The 22,211-nt window shown below is 44.6% G+C and overlaps 1 protein-coding gene and 1 long non-coding RNA gene across 3 annotated transcripts in view; one reads left to right on the forward strand and one right to left on the reverse strand.

Moving 5' to 3' along the window:
• The window catches only part of LOC116186420, a 39,104-nt gene that overhangs the window by 16,083 nt on the left and 810 nt on the right, over window positions 1-22,211 (forward strand). The gene's annotated exons all lie outside the window — the stretch shown is intronic.
• The window catches only part of LOC102677678 (dipeptidase 1), a 51,837-nt gene that overhangs the window by 8,954 nt on the left and 20,672 nt on the right, over window positions 1-22,211 (reverse strand). For both annotated transcript variants that reach the window (XM_031513589.1, XM_006622266.2), the window contains exons 4-8: window positions 16,152-16,302; window positions 13,953-14,022; window positions 5,583-5,759; window positions 5,414-5,498; window positions 2,572-2,647 (exon numbers count right to left, since the gene is read on the reverse strand). In XM_031513589.1, the coding sequence (XP_031369449.1) occupies window positions 2,572-2,647; window positions 5,414-5,498; window positions 5,583-5,759; window positions 13,953-14,022; window positions 16,152-16,302 (559 nt within the window). The remainder of the gene's footprint in view (window positions 1-2,571; window positions 2,648-5,413; window positions 5,499-5,582; window positions 5,760-13,952; window positions 14,023-16,151; window positions 16,303-22,211) is intronic.

The following is a 22,211-nucleotide window of genomic DNA, read 5'->3' on the forward strand; positions in this document are numbered from 1 at the left end:
AGCGATATGAATTTTAACATATTTTAAAAATTTATTCATTAAATTTAATACAACGGAGCTTTATAAATTTTATTTTTACCTTCATATATATTGTAGGATTTATATTGTTTTTTCTTGTTGAAATGAATAAATAAATACATATTACGCATTTTTTTGATTTATACGATGGTCCCTTTTGAACGGCGATTATTCGATTCAAAAATGAATTATTCATATTTCGGAATAAGCGGAGCATTTTTTAAAAATGTATTTATCAAAAAATTACATTTATACCGGAGTGTGCCCTGTTAATTCCCATTTTTATCTCTTTTTAAACTGGATCTCGATGAAACTCTTGGTAAAAGTCTCTTCACGATTAATCGATTGCACTTATTCGAGTTCCCGTAATCGGCTCCCGTAATCGTTAAAAAGGGTATTGAACGTATGAAATAAAACGGTTCCTTTCGATATTTATTCCAATTTTATCCATCAACCAATCGAAAATAATACAATAGTTACTACGTTAAACTTCTGCAGTTCGTTGTTATTCAATACACACGTTTTTCCGCTACGATTGATAATAACATTTTCTCTCCTTCTTCTTCTTCTTTTTGAAACAGATCGAGATAAAGGAAAAGCGCGGAGAGAACAAATTATCGTAATCCATTTCTTATTTTATATATATATTTGTTAAACGACATTTAAATTTCAATCGGATTCTTTCTTTCGCGTAAATTTTTTAAATTTATTCCCTTCTTAACTTCTCCCCTTCGTAGAGAAGAATAATTCTAAGGTAAGAATTTCTCGAGAATTTCTCTTATATTCCAATGAACTTTTTTAATTTAAAATTATCGCGCCCGTGGTATTAAGGACCGGTTCGCGTCAAAAGGAAAAAAATCTGGCTTTGTTTTCGTCCCGATGGGAAATCCCCTTTTCATATCTCGTTGGCATGGCGCCATTAAAAGTGTCATCTTCTATATACCTTTTCGTTTTCTAGACAACTAGAGCGTATACTCGAATTCGGTTTCACGGATGGCCAGTCAAAAGCTTTGCGGAGGATAAATGCTGTTCGAATCAACGGGAATTTGTTTAATTAAATCTTAATTGGTAGCTCGATACACTTTTTCACTTTTATCATAATTATTTTTTCGCGTGTCTCACCGTTTTTCGTCTCATCTATTATTAGCCTTTCACTTTAAACTCAAATGCACGAGTAAATAAAAAAAAAAAAAAAAAAAAGAAATTTCGTCGTCCAATTAACAAGTCCACCCGGTTTCCTGCAGTCAACTCGAGCATGCTCGCTTAATTTTTCCAATGAAAACGTCGCATTTGCCCGATTCGATCGGCAACACGACGATATCCCGCCTTTTTTCTTTTCAGATACCCCATCTTTTTCCTTTCTTTTTTCTTTCTTCCCTTCTTTCTTTTTTTTTTACAGTTCGATGCGCAAATTGCTCGCTCGGTTCACGTTGTTTTTCAGTCCCCACCAGCTGCGCGATTCCACGCGTGTTTTTCGCACGGATTTGCAAAACCCGACAACTTTTTACCACCTACCTAGTTCGCGCTCTTTTTTCCCCATCCCCTTTATCGTGCTTCGTACATCCTCCTCCCTCCCTCTCTCTCTCTCTCTCCCTTTTCTCCCTTTCTTCCTCTCATTTTTTTCCCCCAGTTTAACCGGCAAACACTTCCGATTCCAGCTTCGACCAGGTATATAATACGTTACAGTGGTCGCGAACCGGGTCGGCCGATAGCCGCCCGTTTTCATCCGATCCTTTCGCGCCTTTGTTTCTCTGGGTCGGTGACGATGAAACTCTGTTAAATATACGCTTTCTCTCTCTCTCTTTCTCTCTTTCTACGTGGATATAAAACGAGACGATGATAAAACCCGGCGAATACTACTTTTAGTTCGTCTGGAATAATCCTATAGTCGCTCGCCGCCTCTCTTGCAGTTAAGCATCGTCGCGAGTTAAAACTGAGGGTAAATAAATTACTCGAGGACGAAGACGACGGTTGAAGGATCCCATATCTTTAAACCGTTTCACCGATTTATCGAATATCCATATCGTTCTCGATATTTATCCTCGACATTATCGTTTTTTCCCCCCATCCAGGTCGGCTCGCCTTTACAAGCAACAAGGGTCGGGAACGTATGAACGGTGTTGAAACTATTTCGAAGGAAACGTTATATTTCGAAGGGGAAGACACGGGTTGCAGTTAAAAAGTGACACGAGGCAAAACGGCTCGTAGGGTTTACTTCCGTCGTGTTACTTTTTTACGAGGCGCTGGTCAACGCTTCGAGCAAACGTAAAAAAAAAACGGCACGTGCTTTATGGTAGTGCTACGCGTCAAACCTCATAAATCGTGAGCGGTGTAGATGGAGGAGGAGAAGAAGGTAGAGGCTCGTAAGAAATTATCACGTTTCGTTCCTTTCCAACCTCTAATTTATCGTGCGTTTGTTGAAAGCTTATCTCCGTTTTTTTTCACTCGATTTACCTATATCTTCGTTTCAATAGTATTTTAATAGTTATTTTTTCGTTGAAATCGGAGTATTGAGAGTCGCGTATACATAATAAATAAGAAGGAGAAACTTACAGATTGATCCCATCGTAACCGGCCCCTATTCCGACGTGATCCACACCAGCGATCTTTCGCACGTGATCTATGTGAGCTGGAACATATGAAAACGTAGAAAGAAACATTATCGAACTTGCATTACAATATACAATAAAACTTTTAAATTATCGATTAATCGAGCGATGAAGAGAAGAAAAACTTTTTTCTAAACCCGATATTGCAACGTATCCGACGTTTATACCAATCTCACGTATTGTCATCACAAATAACTCTTCGATATTTTCAATTCCTGCTCGATCAATCTCTGTTCCACTGCAAAATAGGCCTCATACGCATCGAACTCGGTCCGAAATGACCAGATTCCCCTGGATACATTCGGCAAGATGGGCTCGATGACCCGTCTTCCTCGTACCTTAAGTGCAAACGTCAGTTGCACGGGGAGCAGATGCGGAGGATGCGCTTGACGCGCGGCGCATTATTCGAGAAACGCGTGGCCGATCGCTGCCGCGTTTGATATTAAGTGGTGGTAATTGTTGCGTTGGTAACCGACGTGCTATGAGCACCGGCCAACGAGAAATCAATCATGAGGGTAAATGTCGTCAATGGGCCCGTGTGCAACCGCCCCAAATTATGGCTTACGAGTACGTTTAACGCGCCGCTTCCTCTACGGGAGCATAATTTTCTCCTTGCTTCCCATAACGCGCGGAAGTGGATCGTTATCGTCACGCTTTATCGTCCACCATCGTTGCCGTTCCACTCGTTTTTGCCAACGATTCACGAGTCTAATCCTTCCGTTATCTTCCTTTAAAATCCAACGTAATAACAATGTTTTCTATTGTTCTTATCCAACGATTTATTATTGTTTAATTAACGTTAAGAGAAGAATCTTTGATAATTCTATTCGCGTTAACACGTATTTTCGTGATTAGGCGAACTCGATAAAAAAAGAAATGAATATTAGAGCGTAAAGTCTTTCATAAGCAAAGATTTAATTTATTGAGAAAATGTGTCAATAATAAAACTCGATTCTCGTCTGCCGTTTTTTTTCGTTCCCCATTTTCTCTCAAAGAATCGAATATCAAAAGAGCAAGGAAAATGTATACAAGAAAATAAATGATTTGGAACGAAGCTCTTCCATCTTTTGTCCCCATTTTTTACTCCATCTTTATTTCCTATCTTGCTTTTATTTTGTCCCCTCTCTGACTGATGAGTCAGTGAAAGAAATATGAAAAAAAAAAAATAATCCACGAGCGAATGAAATTCGTGGCTCCTTGGAGGAAAGGGGAAAGGGAAAACTCGCGACGTTATTTTGTTTTAAGCTCTCTCTCTCTCTCTCTCTCTCTCTCTCTCTCCCCCCTCCTCCGCGATATTCGCCTTCTGCGGTTTTGATATCCCACGACGCGAAGTGTGAAGGTTAAACATGCATGTAACTGGTATTCCTCGAATCCTCGATTTCATATTTTCCATAGCGAGGAATACGATCGTCAACGTGCTGTGGAAATTACGCTCGTACAACGACGCGCGTGCAATTTTTATCAAACGTCGGAAAGGTGGAGGAACAATAGGTGGAACAACTGCCGCGGATGCGGCATTTAACGTGATAAAGATAGATAAGCGGAGAGCGATGATAATAATTGCGGAGGAGGAAAATTTCGGCGTCGCTTAAAGACGGGTGGAATGCTCGCTTCGCCATCGACACGACACCCAATTGCAATGGAAATGCGACGAGCGACGTGGAAAACTGTATCGCGGAGCGGGAAGACAGAGAGAGAGAGAGTGTACGGAGGAAACGCCTAAGTTTCCTACCGTTGAAAGTTTCTAAAGTTTCTTACGTCTCGTGAATCACAAAGGGTCCGCAAAGATATGAAAGTGCAATTGCCCGTTCCCCACTCGGCACATTCGTCGCCGAACGTTCGATGAACATTTTTCATTTATTCTTTTTTTCTATTTCTTCTTCACTTTTCTTTTTCTTCTCATGGAACCGCATAAATTCGCTCTTGCTCGGATATATTTCATTTCTACGCGTGGAAAGGCGAAGTTTATTCAAAGCGTGGCCCGTTCGCGCCTGCTTTGATCCAAAGTACGTCGTGTGCACTGTTTCTCGTTCTCGATCCGTAGCTATCCGCGAAATTCCATCTTTTCCTTTGCCCTTACACAAATTCGAAAAACTGGCCCCTTTTAAACTCATTTAACGTGTATTTCTCGCAAAAATCCACTTTTGCTACGACGAAAAAGGGTACGGAAACTTTTGCTCTTGGAAAAATTTGATTTCGAGCGGAATCGATTATTATGAAATTTATCATTGCTCGAACTTTTACTTTTTCGTCTGTGAATTCGATATCTCGATTGCGGAAAAGAAATAGCGCGAAATTTCGAGTTATTCTCGTGCTCCCATTTATGCGTGACTATTCATTTCATCGTTGTTCATCGAAACAAGATTCTTCGAATGGCGATGAGATTCGCGATGAGAACGAATCGGATATAATGAAAATTATCGGCGAGTGTCGCGAGACATTTTCAGAGATCTCCAGACGGTGATACTGCAAAAGAGGCAGGCTTATCAGAAGGAAATCGTATTAACGCTAGGAGAGAAAAAGAAGGGAGGGGAAAAAAAAGAAAAGGAACAATTTCGACGCGACTCCCTTTCGATTAACTTTTATCCTGGAATACGAGACGGCGATCGCGACGGTGGGTTACGTGGAATAAAAGCCGAAATAGGGCGAACTTGATTAGAGAAAAGAATCGAGGAAGTTTATCGGAGCGGATAAAAGCGATACACGAGAGGAGAAATTTCATACGTGACGATTACATTAATCGTTTTTATCCGTTCAATTGGAACCGGTTGGAAAAGATTGCTTACCGGCTACGTCCTCCAACGTCGATTTTTCGCCACAGCTGATAAAATGGGGATAGAAGGATACCATAACTATACCATCTGTCTGCGCCTGAAACGGAAAAAAGGAAAGGATAATTTCGTAAAGTTTCTTCTAAATCTAAAAAGATTAATCCTTTACAGGATCGTAACTCACCAAACGTCGCAGCGCATGGTCAGGCACATTTCGCGAGGAATTGCAAAGGGCGTGAGCGCTGCTGTGGCTGAAAATGACAGGCGCCCTCGACGTCTTCATGGCGACCAGCATCGTGGGCACGGATACGTGCGACAAATCCACCATCATCCCGAGTCGATTCATCTCCAACACGATACTCTGGAAACGTCCAGTTCCGAGGAGGGATAATTGGGCCAAGTTTTCGAGCATTTCCTCCCCTCTTTCCCTCCTCCTAGCCGCGACAATGATACTCGGAGCGATAGCTCTTAAGCAGTTTCAAAGATATTCGTCCGCATTAAAATCGATCGGGCCATTTCGCGGATTTACTTCTTCTCTGAGAATCGAAAAGCCCGGATTAACGGGGGGCTTTAAACCGGTGGACGCGAGAGCCGGTTAGTTAGTAGGAAGATCGTTATTGAGGAGTCGGTATTAAGGGATAATTCGCATTTTTTTTCCCTTTATCCTCGATACAAAGGGATTAAGCCGAGAGGATTGAATCTCCATCGTCTTGGAGCGCTCGGCGATCGGCGGGATAAAAATCCTCTCTCTCTCTCTCTCCTTCTTTCGTAACGTGCTCACGTGTGTGATTCGTGACAGTTATTGCGACACCCGGTTTCGACCGGATTGAAATTCACGAGAGCCGGGTTCCTTAGACGCTTTGTTTCCGAGGAATTTCCAATCCCTGGGACACGTAACGCGCGATTCATAGGTTGGATACCAGCCGAGTTTGACTAGAGATTTGACTTTACCTATTCCATCCTCGGTTACCGCCATTCGTTCCGCAAGCTTTCGCGTTTCGCGTCTCGAATTCGCGATCTAATAGCCCCTCCCCTCTTCGTGACAACGCAAAAAGTTGCGCGGGAATCCGGTTTCGAGGTATTTTCTCTCGCGGATAAGAAATTTCCAATAAGTTCTATCGAGAAGACAAGGGAGCGGGAATATCGTTCTTCATATTTGACGTCAGATTTTCGAGATAGGGTTATTAATAGAAAACTCGATTTCACGGTTGACACTCGTCTCTCCCTTTTGAAACGAAAAGCAACGAAATCGCCCTTTTTCACCTCCAAACGGAACGATTTCTGTTCATCCTTGGAGATAAAATGCGAAGGGAGAATACACGCGATCGATGAAACGATCCCAAAGAATCGCGAGAAACATTGAAGAGAGCGTTCTGCCCCATTATATTTTTCTTTTTTTCGAAGCGTCGCGTCCATTGGAGGACGGCTTCGTTAAATCAGCGCGATCGTGGATCGTCTCCTTCTTTTTCTTCTTCTTCTTCTCTTTTCGATTCGCCTCACCAGGATTTCAACGAAATCGTGTCAGCGTCCGTACTCGACGAGATTCGAGGCGTCATTTATCGCGTTAACGGCCGTTATCGCGAAATTAGCGAAGTTGTGCAACGAATATGATCGGAGAATTGTCTCGTCGCGCCGCCACCTTTGCCCGGGATCCTCGCGAAGAATGCTTCGTTAAAGTAACAACCCGATGAACTTCACTCTTCCGGATTACTTCTTCCCTCCTTCTCTCCTCTAAGTCCGAGCCTTATCGCGCGCGTGGATCGTTTCGTTTTCTCAGCCGTGAGACGAGACAATCTCGATTTTCTTCCGGTGTTAGTCACCGAGAGAGAGAGAGAGAGAGAGAGAGAGAGAGAGAGTTCAGCGACAAGGTTCGACGGAAAAGCATTCTGCAGCGACGTTGCATCCGCTCGCTAAAAGCAACGAGAAAGCGCGCTCCATCATGGAAGATGAAACACGAGAGTCGTGGCGTTCATCCATGCCCCGTAAAGAAAGCGAAAAAGATAGGATGGATGGCGAGAGACGTACGAATTTTCTTAATCACGCGAGGGGAAGTTTTTGAAATAAACAATTTTCCGGTTGAAGAGATTCTATTAAAAAAGATCGGTCGGGGAGAAGTGGGAGGAAAAAGAAGTGGGGCGAAAACGTTTAAGCGTCTCGCATGGCATGGATAATGCAGAGAGGAACACGTGCAAGTGACGCTCGAGAGAGAATGATATTCACCGAGAAAGCGACGGCTTCGTAAAAGCCGTTGAATCTCGTAAGCCCTCTGTTCGCTCGCCTTTCCCTCCTCCGCTATTTTACCCACTGATTTATCAGCGAGCCGGTTGTTTGTTACCGTTTTAATTCGATACTCGTTATCGTCTCGAAATTCGACGATCACGGTTTTACTCTTCACGAGAGACGTACATCCCTCGTGTATACGCGAAAGAGGGATTGCATAAAAAGACGTTTAAAAATGAAAAATGATCCCCGAGTTTCCCCGTGGGGAAAGTTAGACCAAGATTTCGGCTTCGTTCGTGATACGCTCGTTCGGTGATTCATTTCTTACGGGGCATAAGTCGGATGGCGGTTGTATTCTTTCTTTTTTCCTCCCGCCCATCGAAGGAATTCACCCTTAAAAAGTCAGATCTCGGGGTTAAGGTGGCGCAACACCGTGTAGTCCGACAGAATGACGAATAAGCTTTATTCTTCTACCCGATCTTCCTTCCCCCGGTGAGGAATACTCGCTGTCCACGTTCTATCTATTCCATCTATCTACTCTTTCTCATTTTTTCCGTTTCGTCCATGGTGGAAAATTCGATTCCTCCCAACAGTAAAGAAAGGCTATCTAAAATCTCTCTCGAGCGTCAAAAAATGGCGAATTCTTCGTTTAAAAGTTTTCCACCGGATCAGTTTCGTTATCATCCGATCTATATATATATATACAAGGCAAGGAGAGGGGAAAAAGTTGGGTCGGGTTTTTATATTCGAAACTGGGCGAAGATCGGTGTAGTTTCGATCGTAGTGGCAAAGTCAGCCAGGAGAGGGACACGGAGAGAGTTGTCCGGTTATCCTGTTCTTTCCACCCGGTCAAACTTCGCCTCTTCGTACTTGTGTTCGTCGCCGCCGTTATCGTCCACCAGCACGACTCGAGTTGCGAAACTGTCGATGCCCGGCCGCCTATTTAGACCTCCCCCCTCCAACTTTCAGAAACAAGCTGGCAGCTGGCCTCAAAAGGGCGGCTGGTCATTCCGCGGAACGCTTTCGAAAACTTGTCGGTCGGACACAAGTCGCGAGTGTTCTCCAACTTGTGAAGGCGAACGATCCGCCCGATTCGAATTTTCCCAGGGGATCGACTCCTCCAACAAATTCTCTTGATCGACGGCCGCTTCTCGTTTTTCGAGGACACTTCCTTTTTCTTTCGTTAACTCGAATTAACAGGGAGTTACAGCTTGCTATGCAAATGGTGTGGCAGGTGAAATTTCGTTTCTCCCTCGATACGGACCGCCAACTTTTTAATCGCGTTAAGTCGCGGTTTAGTTTCCCGCTAGCGTGTTCCTACTTGCCTCGGCTCGAGCTTAAGCGGTTCCTCCTCCCGTGAAAGGAGACGGGGAGCGTTGGCGCTCGCCTCGAGAATGAAAATCGATTCGCGGTTGTATTTGTGGTGTCGAGAAGCGAACGAGGTGTCGAAGCGAGCTAACGAAGTATCGAAAGTTTCGCGGCGTCGACGAGATGGTCCATAGATTCTGGAAATTAAGAATCGGATAATGCGGTTGTATTCTTTCTTTTTTCCTCCCCCATCGAAGGAATTCACCCTTGAAAAGTCAGATCTCGAGGTTAAGGTGGCGTAACACCGAATGACGAATAAGCTTTTAGAGAGTTGTCGGGCGGCCAAGAGAGAGAAACGAGAGAGAGATATTAATAAACAGCAAAGAACACGTTCGTTGTTCGATGGAGGAAGGAATTAATCGAATGAAATAGAATTTCGTTGGCTTCGAGAAAAAGTTCTGGTTAAAAAATTATCGAGCTTCGTTCTTTACACGTGTACCATTCCTCCTTCTCTCGCGCACTTGTTCCTGCCACGATATTGCTCTATTGTCCTCGAAAGTTTGCACGGTGGAGAAGCATAATAAATCATCAGCTTCTTCCCTTCTCCCTCTCTTTTGTTCCACTCACTGATATCCGAGTGAATCGAACGGCGTCTAACGGGTAATTAATCACTACCTAACTAAATAATCGATCGATCCCCCGTCTCTCCAAACATGTCGAACACGATCGTGTTTGTTCGAGCAACCGTCGATCGATATTTTCGAGAAAAAAAATCGCACACGGTCATTCACAGAAACGCATCGTCGAGAATTAAAACGATGCTCAGTGTTTCTCATCCTCCTCACTTTCGTATCCACTTTCTTCTCCCCTCCACTTCGTTCCCGATCGCCTACAGTCGATAGTCGATCCGGCAATTAGCCGAAAGCATCGACCCGTGACGCGGCCTGTGTGTGCTTTTAACGCTCGAACTCGATCAACCGTCCGTAGATGTTTGCCCATTTTTTTTTTCTTTTTCTTTTTTTCACCCCTCTCGTCCGTGTCGATACTAACAGCCTCCCTCCTCCTCTCACGAGTCGGACATATAAACGCGGAAATTCGCCCCGAGAAAGGGACGCGTAACGACTCGCGCGTCACAGAGAACGAAGGCAAGGTGAGAAATTAGAATGGAGGGGGAGAAGTTTCACAGAGAGAGGTATATCTCCTCTGGAAGCGGTTTCGCGCTAATTGCTTCGCTCGAGTTACGTTTTCTTGAATTTCGTCGGGCATCCGCCATTGTTTCGGCCCCGCCAGAATTGCACCCGACCCCTCATCGGGCTAGTTGGACGCGCGGATACATATCCGAACGTGTTCAGGGGGGAGATTCATGCTCGAGTTCTCAGCCACGGAATGCTCGATCGGAGCAAACCCTTGTTTTCCCCACTCGTTGCTCGTTCACACCCTCCCTCTCTTCCCTTCGCGCTTGTATTTCCACGTTATTACGCGAGAAGGGAAGGAAACGAAGGGGAGGACGACTTCTTGTCAAACTGGTTACGATACTGGAACCAGTGTTCGAGGAGGAGATGAGTATGAGACGATACAAGGGGGAGGAAGGATAGGAATTTTTCAGAACCGAGGAGCAAGTTTCATCACGGGGATGGGAGCGGATGGGGTGAGTCTCTCTCAGGAGCACACTCTTCCCGGGATGGAGTGTATTTTTCCATCGGGGCGAGCGATTCTTTATTTCAATCCCTCCTCCGCTCGTTTCACCCTTCGATCTTTCTCTCTCGTGTTTCGCGGTTGTTCCTCCCGAGCGCGAGAGAGAAGAAGGAGCAGGGGAGGAACGTGCACGCCTCGAATTTTTCGGGGAAAGTGTGAAGCAGATGCGTCTTCTGGAGCCGAACGTATCCGTGGAACGATACCTGGAGTTTGGAAATTGCGATATTGACGGAAGATTGAAGTATCGGGTGAGGTAAAGGGAGAGGAGAAGGGAGGGGGGAGGTTCGATATTAAATAGACGGAGCACGTATCGCGGGATGAAAACGGCGAACGGGGTAAACTGGAGAAAAAAAAAAGAAAAAGTAGCCGTCGGACTATATCTCTTCTTTTTCCGGCGGGACCGTGTGGAATTTTTATTGAGTGCTTGAGGGAGCTGTTTATTACGCAGGTGTGGGTGAGAAATGGTGTAGCCGCCGAATGAGGTATAAAAGAAAAGTGGAGGATCGTATATAAAACGTCTCGGTGCACGGACGAGGCCGAGCTGAAAAAGAGCTGATTCTTTTTAGAGGAGGTGTATGGACGCGTATACGTATTCGAGTATACGTATATGAAACGTACGTACGCGTGTATTAGCATGGAAAGCGCGTTTAATACGTTTCTCTACGCCCCCTCTCTTACGTTTATCTCGCGAGATAACAAGGGAAGCCGGCCTCAAAGTGTAATCTTGTACCGCGAGATAGTCCACCTTGAATTTTCAAACCGTGTTCTTATTCCGTACGCGCGCTTTTCGCCTTTGAACGACTACCCCTCTTTTTTTTCCTTTCTTTTTTAAATGCTTCGACCCCTCTTGAACCCCCGTTCGAATCGAGAATTTTATCGGAATGTTTAAAACAGGAAGAGACACGTTACCGTTTCTTCCACTCGTTCCAGCGAAATATTGGAGGATCTTCTGTCGCGTCGCGAGACGACGTCTCGTTGTTTCGTTCGTTTCCTTCGCGCGAATAGACAGCAAGTTTGGCGGATAATGCGGCAAAATTGCGGGGAACGAGATGTCGGCGAGGAAAAGAATAGAAACGAGAGGGGAGAGGGTGGGGGAAAACAATCCAAACGCGGAGCGAGGAAACAAATCCGAAATTTCGCGGTGAAAACTTAAAATAGGCTGCTACGTACCGCCATTTTCCGTTGGAGCAAATTTCTGAACGACGTTTGCCGGATGTTCGTGCGTTCGTTTCTATCTCTTTTTTTCCTCCCCTCCCTGTTTCTTCGGGCGAAGAGAGCGCAAAGTTCGACTTGGATCGCGACAAGTTTTCGAAAGAGGAAGAAAGAGGAAGGAAGGGTGAAGCGACGAGAAGATGATCGAGCGCGGAATAGGCGTCCGTCCCGATTACGCGAACAAAAGAAACGATTTTTCGTATCTGGTCGTTTAACGAGGCTAAAACGATCGCGGGGGAAGAAAAAAAAAGAAAAACGTAAACGGTCTTCATCGAATATTTAAACGGCCTCTCCTCTTTTTCGTTTTATCCTCCCTCTCCGCTGGAACTTTTCCTCGACTCGAGTCGAGACCACCACAGTTTCCAAGTCGTTTCTCATACGTTTCTCCTTTCTTTTTTCCTCCCCTCCTAAGAATTCATCCTCTCCATTTACCCCTTCTTTTCTATCCTATCTCTTTTCCCCTTCGAAAAACATCCCCGAGGAACGTCAACTTTTGTCTCGTCGATTAGAGTAGAGAAAGAAATCGCAATGATAGTACTCACGACGCTCTCGGCCCGTGTGAGTTATGAACGCGATCCGCTCGTGACTCCACTTTTACCCTCCCCCGTCCCCGACTTATCGTTTCGAAAAACACGACGCGAGAAACGAAAATAATTAGATCGCGATGAAATTGATTAAGGAACACGACGGTTAACACGAGGATGATATTTTCTCGTTTCGGATTGTTGGCAACGCGGGGCAACCTCTGCTTTATATCTGCTGTCAGAATCGCCTAAAGTCGTTTCCTCCCTTGTATCTCCCCCCTCCCTTGGAAAACATCTCTCGGGATTGCCCGCCGTTTTTCTGTCGTTCGATAAATAAAACACGGAGCAACTTGGCCGCGTCACTTCGCGAGAAAGGAAGAAGCTCAAGCTCGAGTCTAAGCTTGTATCTCGATGGTCCAGCGATTTCTGGATTAACGTCGTTTTAAAGAAAGGACGAAGCTTGCGTTTGAGCCAAGGAATCACGCGTCGAACGACAGTTGCCGTTTGTCGCGCATGTATCGAAAGCGTCACGGATCTACTTTTCAAATTATTTTTCCCGCATATTCGAATACGAAGAATGTCCCTGGGAGCTTATCCGCTTATCCTCCATTTTTGAATGCGTTTTCACGAGTAGCATCGCGCGGCAAAGTGAACAGCTTTCTCCCACGGGAGAAATGGTTTTTCCTCCTCCTCTTCTTTTCCTTCCTTTTCTTCTCGCCCAATCGATGAAAGTTTGGTAAATATTTACGCCGAACTTGCCTTGGTTTCTTTCTCTCTTTTCTTCTTCTTCTTTCCTTCTTCTTTCCCCTCTTTTTCCCCTCTTCAGAAAAATTCAATCGAGAATCGAGAACTCGATCATTTGAAATATGCTTGAAACGCGAACGATTGTTCCCCGGGGTTGATCGATGCGGCCCATAATTTTCTTTCGCATAAGGGTAACGTTCGCCCGGGAATTCATGAATACTTGGAAGCGGATACCGCGAATGCCAGCGGGTAATTTTCATAAATAACTCGCGTCCCCCCCCCCCCCCCCCCGATATCAAGATCGGATATCTTACGGCTTGCTATATTTCATTTTTTTTCTTCTTTTTTTTTCCCTCCTTCCGCGTTTCAAACTCCGGAACACGCCAGTACTTTCTCTCGCTTCGATTTTCCTCCTCGCGTCGTATCCCCTCCCTCTTCCTCCTCCGTGTTTACGGTCGCTTTAATAGGGAGTAAAAAAGTAGGGGGAGGGAGGGACGAGAGTGTCATCTCGCAAAGTAACGCGTAACCGGAGCGGATAGACGGATATTTTAATCCGCGGCCGCAAAAAACGACGGGCGAGGTTCCTCCGTCGCTCACTCCGGAAAATCCAGTCTGGATTGGAAGTGGAAGGGGCAAAAAAGGAACGGGCCAACTTATCTAACTCAAGACCACGCGCGTTGTTTCTTCCCTCGCGAAGGGATAATTCGCGTCCATTAACTCCGATAACGACGGAGTTGAGAGAAACGTTTAACTGTCGTTACGTACATTTCCCTTACGAAAGGATTCGTCAGATTTGCGATCGAATGAGGGAAAGAGAGGGTTTCTCTTTCTTTTTCTTCTTTTCCACTCACCTTGCCGAAATTGGACAGACCGCCGATGCGTGCCACTTGACCGGGTTCATCCGCTGTGCTGCATTCTGCCCTAACGAACCAATAGGTCAGTAACTCAATGCCAACAATCCTCGGCATTATCGTCGTACAATGGACCTCTAATCGCACTATGATTGCACACGCGCGTATACACACGCCAATTCTAGCCAAGCGACGCGGGTGGAATTGTTCGTCGAGGCTAACAACGACCGGCGGGGATCGACGAACGTCTTCGTATAAACGCGGGTATTCGAATCGATTTCGCCTCTCATCGAAAATAAACCCTTACCTTACTTAGCGCGAAATAGCGCGCGGTGGCCGATAAATCTCTGTCCACGAGGGATTAATTACCATCACCAAGACGAATTTGCTCGAGAACGATAACGTTTGGCCGACGGATTCGGTAAACATCTCTCAACGTTGATAGGATTACGGATAGACGACGTAGGTAGGCGTGGAACCGGCACCGAGAAGTCCGGCCAATTTCGCCCGCCCCGATAATCGTGCGTATTAGCTCGATGTTCTCCAACCTCGGAAACGGAACGGACGATGCGACGTTTGCGACGCCAGGCGGCGGGACGATCGATTCGAGGGGCGAACGCGATGAATTCGGAGAGAATCCGCGTTTATACGGGATCCTGGCCTCGTCCGTGCTTGATCGTTCGACCGAGATCATTTTATCGTTATGGCTCGATCAAGAGGCACCACCGTGATTAACCGATTCCAATTATTCCCCGTTTATACAACGCTTTGTTTTTCGTTTCCGCAACGCGTAAAATGAAACGGTACGATACAAGTGAAAATCCTTTCTCGCGTTCGAGCGAGATTTTATAATTAATTTTTACTCCTGTTTCGTAAAATGCGAAATCTGTTTTACGTTAAAACAGATTTAAAACACAAGCGGCGTAGCGGTTAACATAGGAAATGGATTAAATCGTTCCTATGCGAGGATATTTATTAGGGAGGGCGATGAAATCGAAGTCGTAAAACGCGCGATCGATATGGGAAATTCCGAAACGCGGATAATATTGTTACGGTTTTCCATTAATCCGGCCATGATTCATCGTCTCGCCACCGGTTCGTTGCGTAATCGCGCATAAATAACCGGTTCCCGGTTTCGCCTCTCCGGTATAAATTTCACGGCCAAAAGATAAAATCGTCGATCATCCCTCCCTACCTTTTTGCCTTTCCTTTGCATCCACGTGCACGTTGTTTCTCGCAACGTTCAAACCACCGACCACGAATTATAGGTACTCGCGTCTCGGTCCCAAACTTGCAAACTTACGCGCCACCCTGTTAAACGCCTGTTCCCTTATTGTTAAAAGTCGGTACTTGTACTTGTTTGCGTTTACCAACCGAGACAATAGCGGCTCGATGAAAGTTTTATTCGCGTTAACTATCCTTTGTCCCACGATATTACGAGCAAGGGAGGCGGAAGTTTTAACGGTTATAGGGAACGGAGGATCGAAGGCCTTTAAACCTCGCGTTAAACCGAATCGAGCAGCTTTTGCTCCGATATTAGCGCTTCGAATAGTTTACCTTTGCCGCGAGATTATCGCTTCATATTCATATTTTTCCGATCCTCCCTTATTCGGGTTTAATTGATATCAACCCTCGAGCAATTTTCACTTTTTCACACCTTTGGTGCGCGCGCGCGTGAAAAAAATAAATTCTGACTTTATTTCGCACAGGGCGACCGGTGTCTCTCGCAAAAGCCGCGCTTCATTCGAGACTTTTTATTGTTCCCCGTCCAGTTTGTCGTTCGTTTTTCATTACTACTGTGTACTCGCCGCAGCCCGTCGCGTCTCCCAAAAGGAAATTCGTCCATTGTTTGTTCTCGAATAATATTTCTGTATATATGTATGCATACATATATATGTATGTATATGGCAGCTGAATCGCACCAATTTCCAATCCTAACGTAATTTCGAATCTCTCGCATCGCGAACTTGAAACAGCTGTCTCGACCAGCGTCGTCGAAACGGTTCCACCACGTGAGAGATATCGATATCTACGTGTATTGCTTCACGCGTGTCCTAAATGCAAGTCAGAGGTTTCACGGCAACGATCAATCCAACAAGGATTTTCGATTCTACGAGCGCCGTAGCTTTTCCATTCGAGATGTAATCCGATCTAAGGATCGTATCGATTGGGACGATACGTCTCGATTGGTAAACTCACCAAGGCGTGTTGCATGTGTGCGTGAGGGTGAGGTATCTGGCGCCCAACTCGTACAACATCCTCAGAACGGCCAGACTCGCTCCAACCGCGTGGCCCCCTTCGACCCCTATCAGGCTCGCTAATCTACCCTCCTTGTGAGCCCTCTCTATACCTGAAACCACACGTTAAATCCTCCTTCAATTCTCTCTTCCATTCTCATCATCATCATCATCATCATCATTATTATTATTATTATTGTTGTTGTAATTGCGTAGACACGACTCCCAACTTCCACCCTTATCGCGAATCTTCTCAAGTACCGTCATTCGGCTAATTATTACGGACTCCTTCCTCCCCATTCAGACACCCTTCGCAATCCTTACCGGAAATATACGTATATATGTGTGTATAAATTGTATATAAATTGGTTGGCTGGTGAATACGCGATACAACTGATGCATACAATAAAGGAAGCGAATGAGAGAGAGTTCTATTTACGTTTGATCGAGAAGATAATTTTGTAATACGTACTTGAGAGAAAGAGTTAGTTTTATAGATACTTTATTCGTTATGGAAAATATTGAAGCTTTTTAACAAATCTGAATTAAAAAATGTGTTTTTATTTATTATTGTATCGTTTAAAAGAAGAATAATATAGAATCTTATATCAGGGTTGTAAGTAATTTAAGAACGGTTTATTAATTTTATTTAGACAATGATAGAATTGAAAGTTAATGCATAGTAGTAGTAGTAGAGATTCGAAGCTAAATAAACATATTGTATATTAAAATATAAAAACAATCTCATTTACGCAATCTCACTGGTGAACGATGTTTTACCAGTTATAATTATCGTATAACACTTCTTTATAAAAATATTACGGAATAAGCGCATCTCATATTCGTTATCTTTACGTGTAATTAATTAAAAATTACTTTTCATCATTTTATTGCAACGCTTCATTGTAAAAATATTACGGAATCTCGCGTTAATAACGTATCTTACATTCTCTTACTCCGCGTACGATTAATTAATCGCTCGTCACTTTCGATCGTCGATTTAATTTCTCTATAAAAGAAAATTTTAGTATTGCAACGTTTCATATTTCTTATCTTTATACGATTAATATCTTTATACGAAAAACCACTTGCCACTTTCGACATCGGTCGAATCGAATCGTTTTATCGCAATACTTTTTCGCAAAATTATTACGCAAAATCCCGCGTCAAATATTTCAAATTCGTTTTATTCTACGTGTGATTAATTAAAGTCAATTTTTAACCATCGATTTCATTGCAACACTTTATAAAAATATTAGGAAATCTCACATCAAATGTACGTGGAAAATTCGTTACCTTTTTTGCTCTACGTACGATTAATTAAAGCCACTCGTCGCTTTTAATCGTTGATTTCGTCGCAACACTTTTATAAAAATATCACGAGACCTCGTATTAAACGTATTAAGCACTCTCATATTATTCTACGTACGAATAATTAAAGTCACCTGTCACTTTTTCATTCCAACGCTTTATAAAAAATGTTACAGAGTCTCGCATCAAACACACGTCCCAAATTCGTTACCTTTTACTTTACGTACGATTAATTAAAGCCACTCGTCACTTTTAATCATTGGCTTCGTTGCAACTTTTTTATACAAATGTTACGAAGCCTGGTATTAAACAGTTTCAGTATTATTCCACGATCGATAAGAAGCCACTTGTCGCTTTTCGATCGTTCTTTCGATTGCAAGAAAAAATATTGGAAAATTTCACATCGAATATCTCAAATTCCTTATCTATCACTCTCTTATGTACGATTAGAGCCACTCGTCCCATTTGATCGTCGGTTTCGTTCGCTTTTTTGCAAAAATATATCGCGCATCAGAACACGTGTCGTTCGTACTTTTACTTTACGATTAATTAAAGCCACTCGTCACTTTTAATCGTTGGCTTCGTTGCGTTTCTTTATACAAATATTACGAAGCCTCTCACATTATTCCACGATCGACCAAAAGCCACTTGCCACTCGTTCTCGATCATCGTTTCCATTGCAACGCTTTCCAAAAAAACATTACACAAATCTCAAACACGACGTCTCGAATTCGTCACTTTACACTATATACAATCAATCAAACTCACTCCTCATTTTAATCGTTGGCTTAGTTACGACTTCTTTATACAAATATTACCTCTCACTCATTATTCCACTAAAAGCCACTTGTCACTCGTTTTCGATCATCGTTTCCATTACTTTACAAAAAAACATTACAAATATCAAACACACGACGTCTCAAATTCGTTACTTTACACTATATACAATCAATCAAACTCACTCCTCACGGTTAATCGTTTAGTTACGACTTCTTTATACAAATATTATCTCTCACTCATTATTCCACTAAAAGCCACTTGTCACTCGTTTTCGATCATCGTTTCCATTCCTTTACAAAAAAACATTACAAATCTCAAACACACGACGTCTCGAATTCGTCATTTTACACCATATAATCAATCAAATTCACTCCTCATTTTAATCGTTGACTTAGTTATGACTTCTTTATACAAATATTACCTCTCATTCATTATTCCACTAAAAGCCATTTATCACTCGTTTTCGATCATCGTTTCCATTGCTTCACAAGAAGAACATTACACAAAACACGCGACGTCTCGAATTCGTCACCTTTCACTCACGATTAATTAAAGTCACCTGTCACTTTTGATCGCCGGTCTAATTGAATCGTTTAAATTGGAGACCGCTGGCGGTTATCGGCCGGATCATTAATTACGAAGCGTAAACGAGGCTCGATTAATCCCAACGCGAATAGAATAATGGAACGTTGTTGGCCAGTTTCGTTCGGAACGATTCGAGACACCCTCGGCCGGATCCTTCTTGCGGCCGGGTTTATATCGCGTCAGTATTTAGCGAGCGAGCCGGTGAATTCGATCGGCAACCCGACCGGTTTAATCGTTTTAATCGAGTCCGGCCGGTGTAAAGGTGGGGAGCACGACTATCGGCCTCCGTGAAATCGGATTCGCAGCCTCGGTGTCGTTCGGATTCGATTAAAACACCGCGAACAAATTGCGTTAGGTCGCCGGTTCCGGGATACCGATACACCGCGGATATAACGCTGGCGGATGGACGAGAGAGAGAGAGTTTTCGCGCCGCTTCAGGCCAACCCCCGGCGGGATGTCCACCCGCCATTTATCGCGGGGAATTCGAACTTTTCCGCTTTCGACCGCACGCGATCCAGCTTTTCCAACCTCGCTAATGGAACACCGATTCTCCGCGGCTCGACGAATTTACTCGAAAACCTATAATCCCGATAGATTCTATATCCTCTTTCTATATATCCTCCTACGTGTCGCGTATACGTGTACGGATCTCGATCGCGTGCATTTATCTCTTCCGTGAAATGGAGCGAAATGGAGCAGGCGAAATTATTCCTTCGTATCGAACAATTTTAATTTCTTTCATTTCTCTGGTATTTAATCGTAATTAGAGAACAAATGGAAAGAAACAGGGGGAACAGTGAGCCGCGACGAATCTCGATTTATATCCGTCCGTCGATTTGCGATGCGAGAATTCGCCAGATTCTTTTCGAAAGCTTCGTTCCACAATTTTCGTCAATCAATCGTCTTTTCCTCGCTCTTTCGATACAAAACATCACGCTTTACGATCTCTCGAAGGAGTTTGGAGCGATAATTCGATTGGATCGGGCGAGAAATCATAAACGGTGGCGGCAACTTCGTCTTGTTGCCTCGTAAATTCCTCCTCCAACTCCGGGGGACATTTTGAACTATTGTTCCAAAGTATCCAGGCGCGATGGTACGTAGCTTCGCCACGTGGAAAGTTTCCCGACCCGAGGCAACAACCGGCTCGGATAAACACACGGACTTCTCCGTACCTTGTTTCTTAGAATCCAATACGAGACGATGCCATAAGAAAACAACGCGGCTCGTGTCACCTTCGCGTGCGTTTAAATTTTGTTTCCACGAGATCAGTCTCGTACCGACCTTCCTTCGAGCAAAGCGTGTTTCAACTTTACTCGATCTTTTCGCGTTCGACCGATTCAACCTCGCCGATGAAGTCCACTTTTCACTTCCACCGCGACCAAACAATTGTAAGGAAATTTCGTAATTGCTCTCGATTTCGACAAGTTTTTCCATAAGATTTCTCGCGAGCCATAGTTGAAATTCCGTCGATATCACGGCATAAGTGTGTAGCGCATAAATCATCGGGATAACGCAAAGATATGTTTCGGCGGAGGGAAAAAGCAACTTGCAAATTTCGAACAATCGTTCCTTTATACGCCTCGTGTATATACGGCTATCGCGTGTCTATTTACATATGCATGTGCATGCCGACACGAAGCCGCGACGCCGTGTGGTTCGGCTTATCGAACGGTCGGGTGCGGCTTGACATTTTTCCATTTCACTTGAAATTTACAACCGGCTGAATCTTCCGTCCCCCTGTCGGCCCGATATTCTCTCATCGGATCCGCGTTTTTCGAGGATTATCGCGCAGCGCCCTGAAGTCTCGCGAGATCGCTCGTCTTCTCGCGAAACTTAGCTTCTTTCGAATCCATTTCGAAAAAATTCTCCTTTCGTTATCATCGCGACGAGTTTCTTCTCCTCTCGTCCCATCTTCCTTCGAAAGAATCGAGTCGAACGATCAACGAAGAATCGTTGCTTCGTCCTCCACCAGTCCTCGTCCTTTTCCTTCGATTTCCCGACTCTCTCTTAATCCCGTTCGTGACGAACGCCCCGATCATGGCGACGATCTTGAGATCGAAGAACACGTATCAAAGACGAACCGTCGAACTATTCCACCAACGAGGGACAAGGGAATTGGAGAGGATGGCTCTGGATATCTTTTTTCGCGACATCCTAAATTCTCGAGAAGTGTATTCACGACGGCGATAATAACAGGAGGGGGAGGAGGGAGCTGGCCCGAGATTTCCACTGCGAAAGGACGACGGACAGGGATTCCACCCCGTTGGACGTTTTGGCACCGGTCCAGCGAATCTCGTAGGCCGAGAACGGGCAACCGGAAGCGCATGCAGGAAGGCCGGTTGTTCGAAGGGGTTCGTCGATCTCGATCGAACCTTTCATATAGTACGTGGGTAAATTTCCTTTCCGCCGAACGACGGATTGTTTTCCAAGCACGTAGGGATGGAGGGGGGCGAGTTCATTTATTATCCATCTCGCGAGCCGGTCGATCGTCGAACGCGACGAGGAATTAATTAAAACGGAAGTGGAAAAGACGCGAGAGTTAAGGCAGAGGCGTGGAAGATTTCGCTCCACCAAGATTTTCTCCGGATGGAGAGGTCTGGGAATTCTTTTCGAGGGTGTCTGCCAGCCACCAGCCACCAGCCAGCCAGCCAGCCGCCCCCTGACATTGGCGGAACGCCAGAAATTGTGGCGGTGTGTAACATCGAACGGCCCATTCTCGGAACAAATAGCGGATGGTAATTCCCGACGTTCGTCGACCTCGAGCCTCGATTTCATATTCTTCGCGTGTGAACCGAGAAGAAGACGACTCCTTTCACCCTCCCAGAGATCCTAGAGATGGACGATTTTCGAATACGATGGGCCTTCCTTCGCGAGAGAACGCTGACTAAGAACGTACGTACATGCATACATCCACGTATATCTGTAGACCCTCTAAAGTTGGCGAAAGACGTTCCCGAGGAGAGAGGGGAGATTCTGTGTCGAAAGACGAACGCACCGTATATTTACATTATACCAGATCCGATTGGCAATTAATAATTCCGTGTTTAACTTGGGAACCAGTTTGGCGATTCTATTAAGGAGCAGCGATACTCTCTCCAACTCGGAGGGCAGCAATCGCGTGTTGTTCGATCCGCGCCGTATTTCCGTTTACTTTCGCCGACGATTTAATTCGAGCTTCGAACCCGGTTATCTAATAGGGGCGTGTAACGAGTGGTTTGCATGTACGCGCAAAATTTGTTCAACGAACAAATACTCGCGTTTGTCACCGAATGTACTCGCGATGTCTCGGTAATCGTCACGAGAGAGGCCGCTTCGTTTCCTTTTTTTTTTTTTTTTTTTTTTTTTT

Source organism: Apis dorsata, unplaced genomic scaffold (assembly GCF_000469605.1).
Source record: "Apis dorsata unplaced genomic scaffold, Apis dorsata 1.3 scaffold_683, whole genome shotgun sequence".
Classification (NCBI taxonomy): Eukaryota; Metazoa; Arthropoda; class Insecta; order Hymenoptera; family Apidae; genus Apis; species Apis dorsata.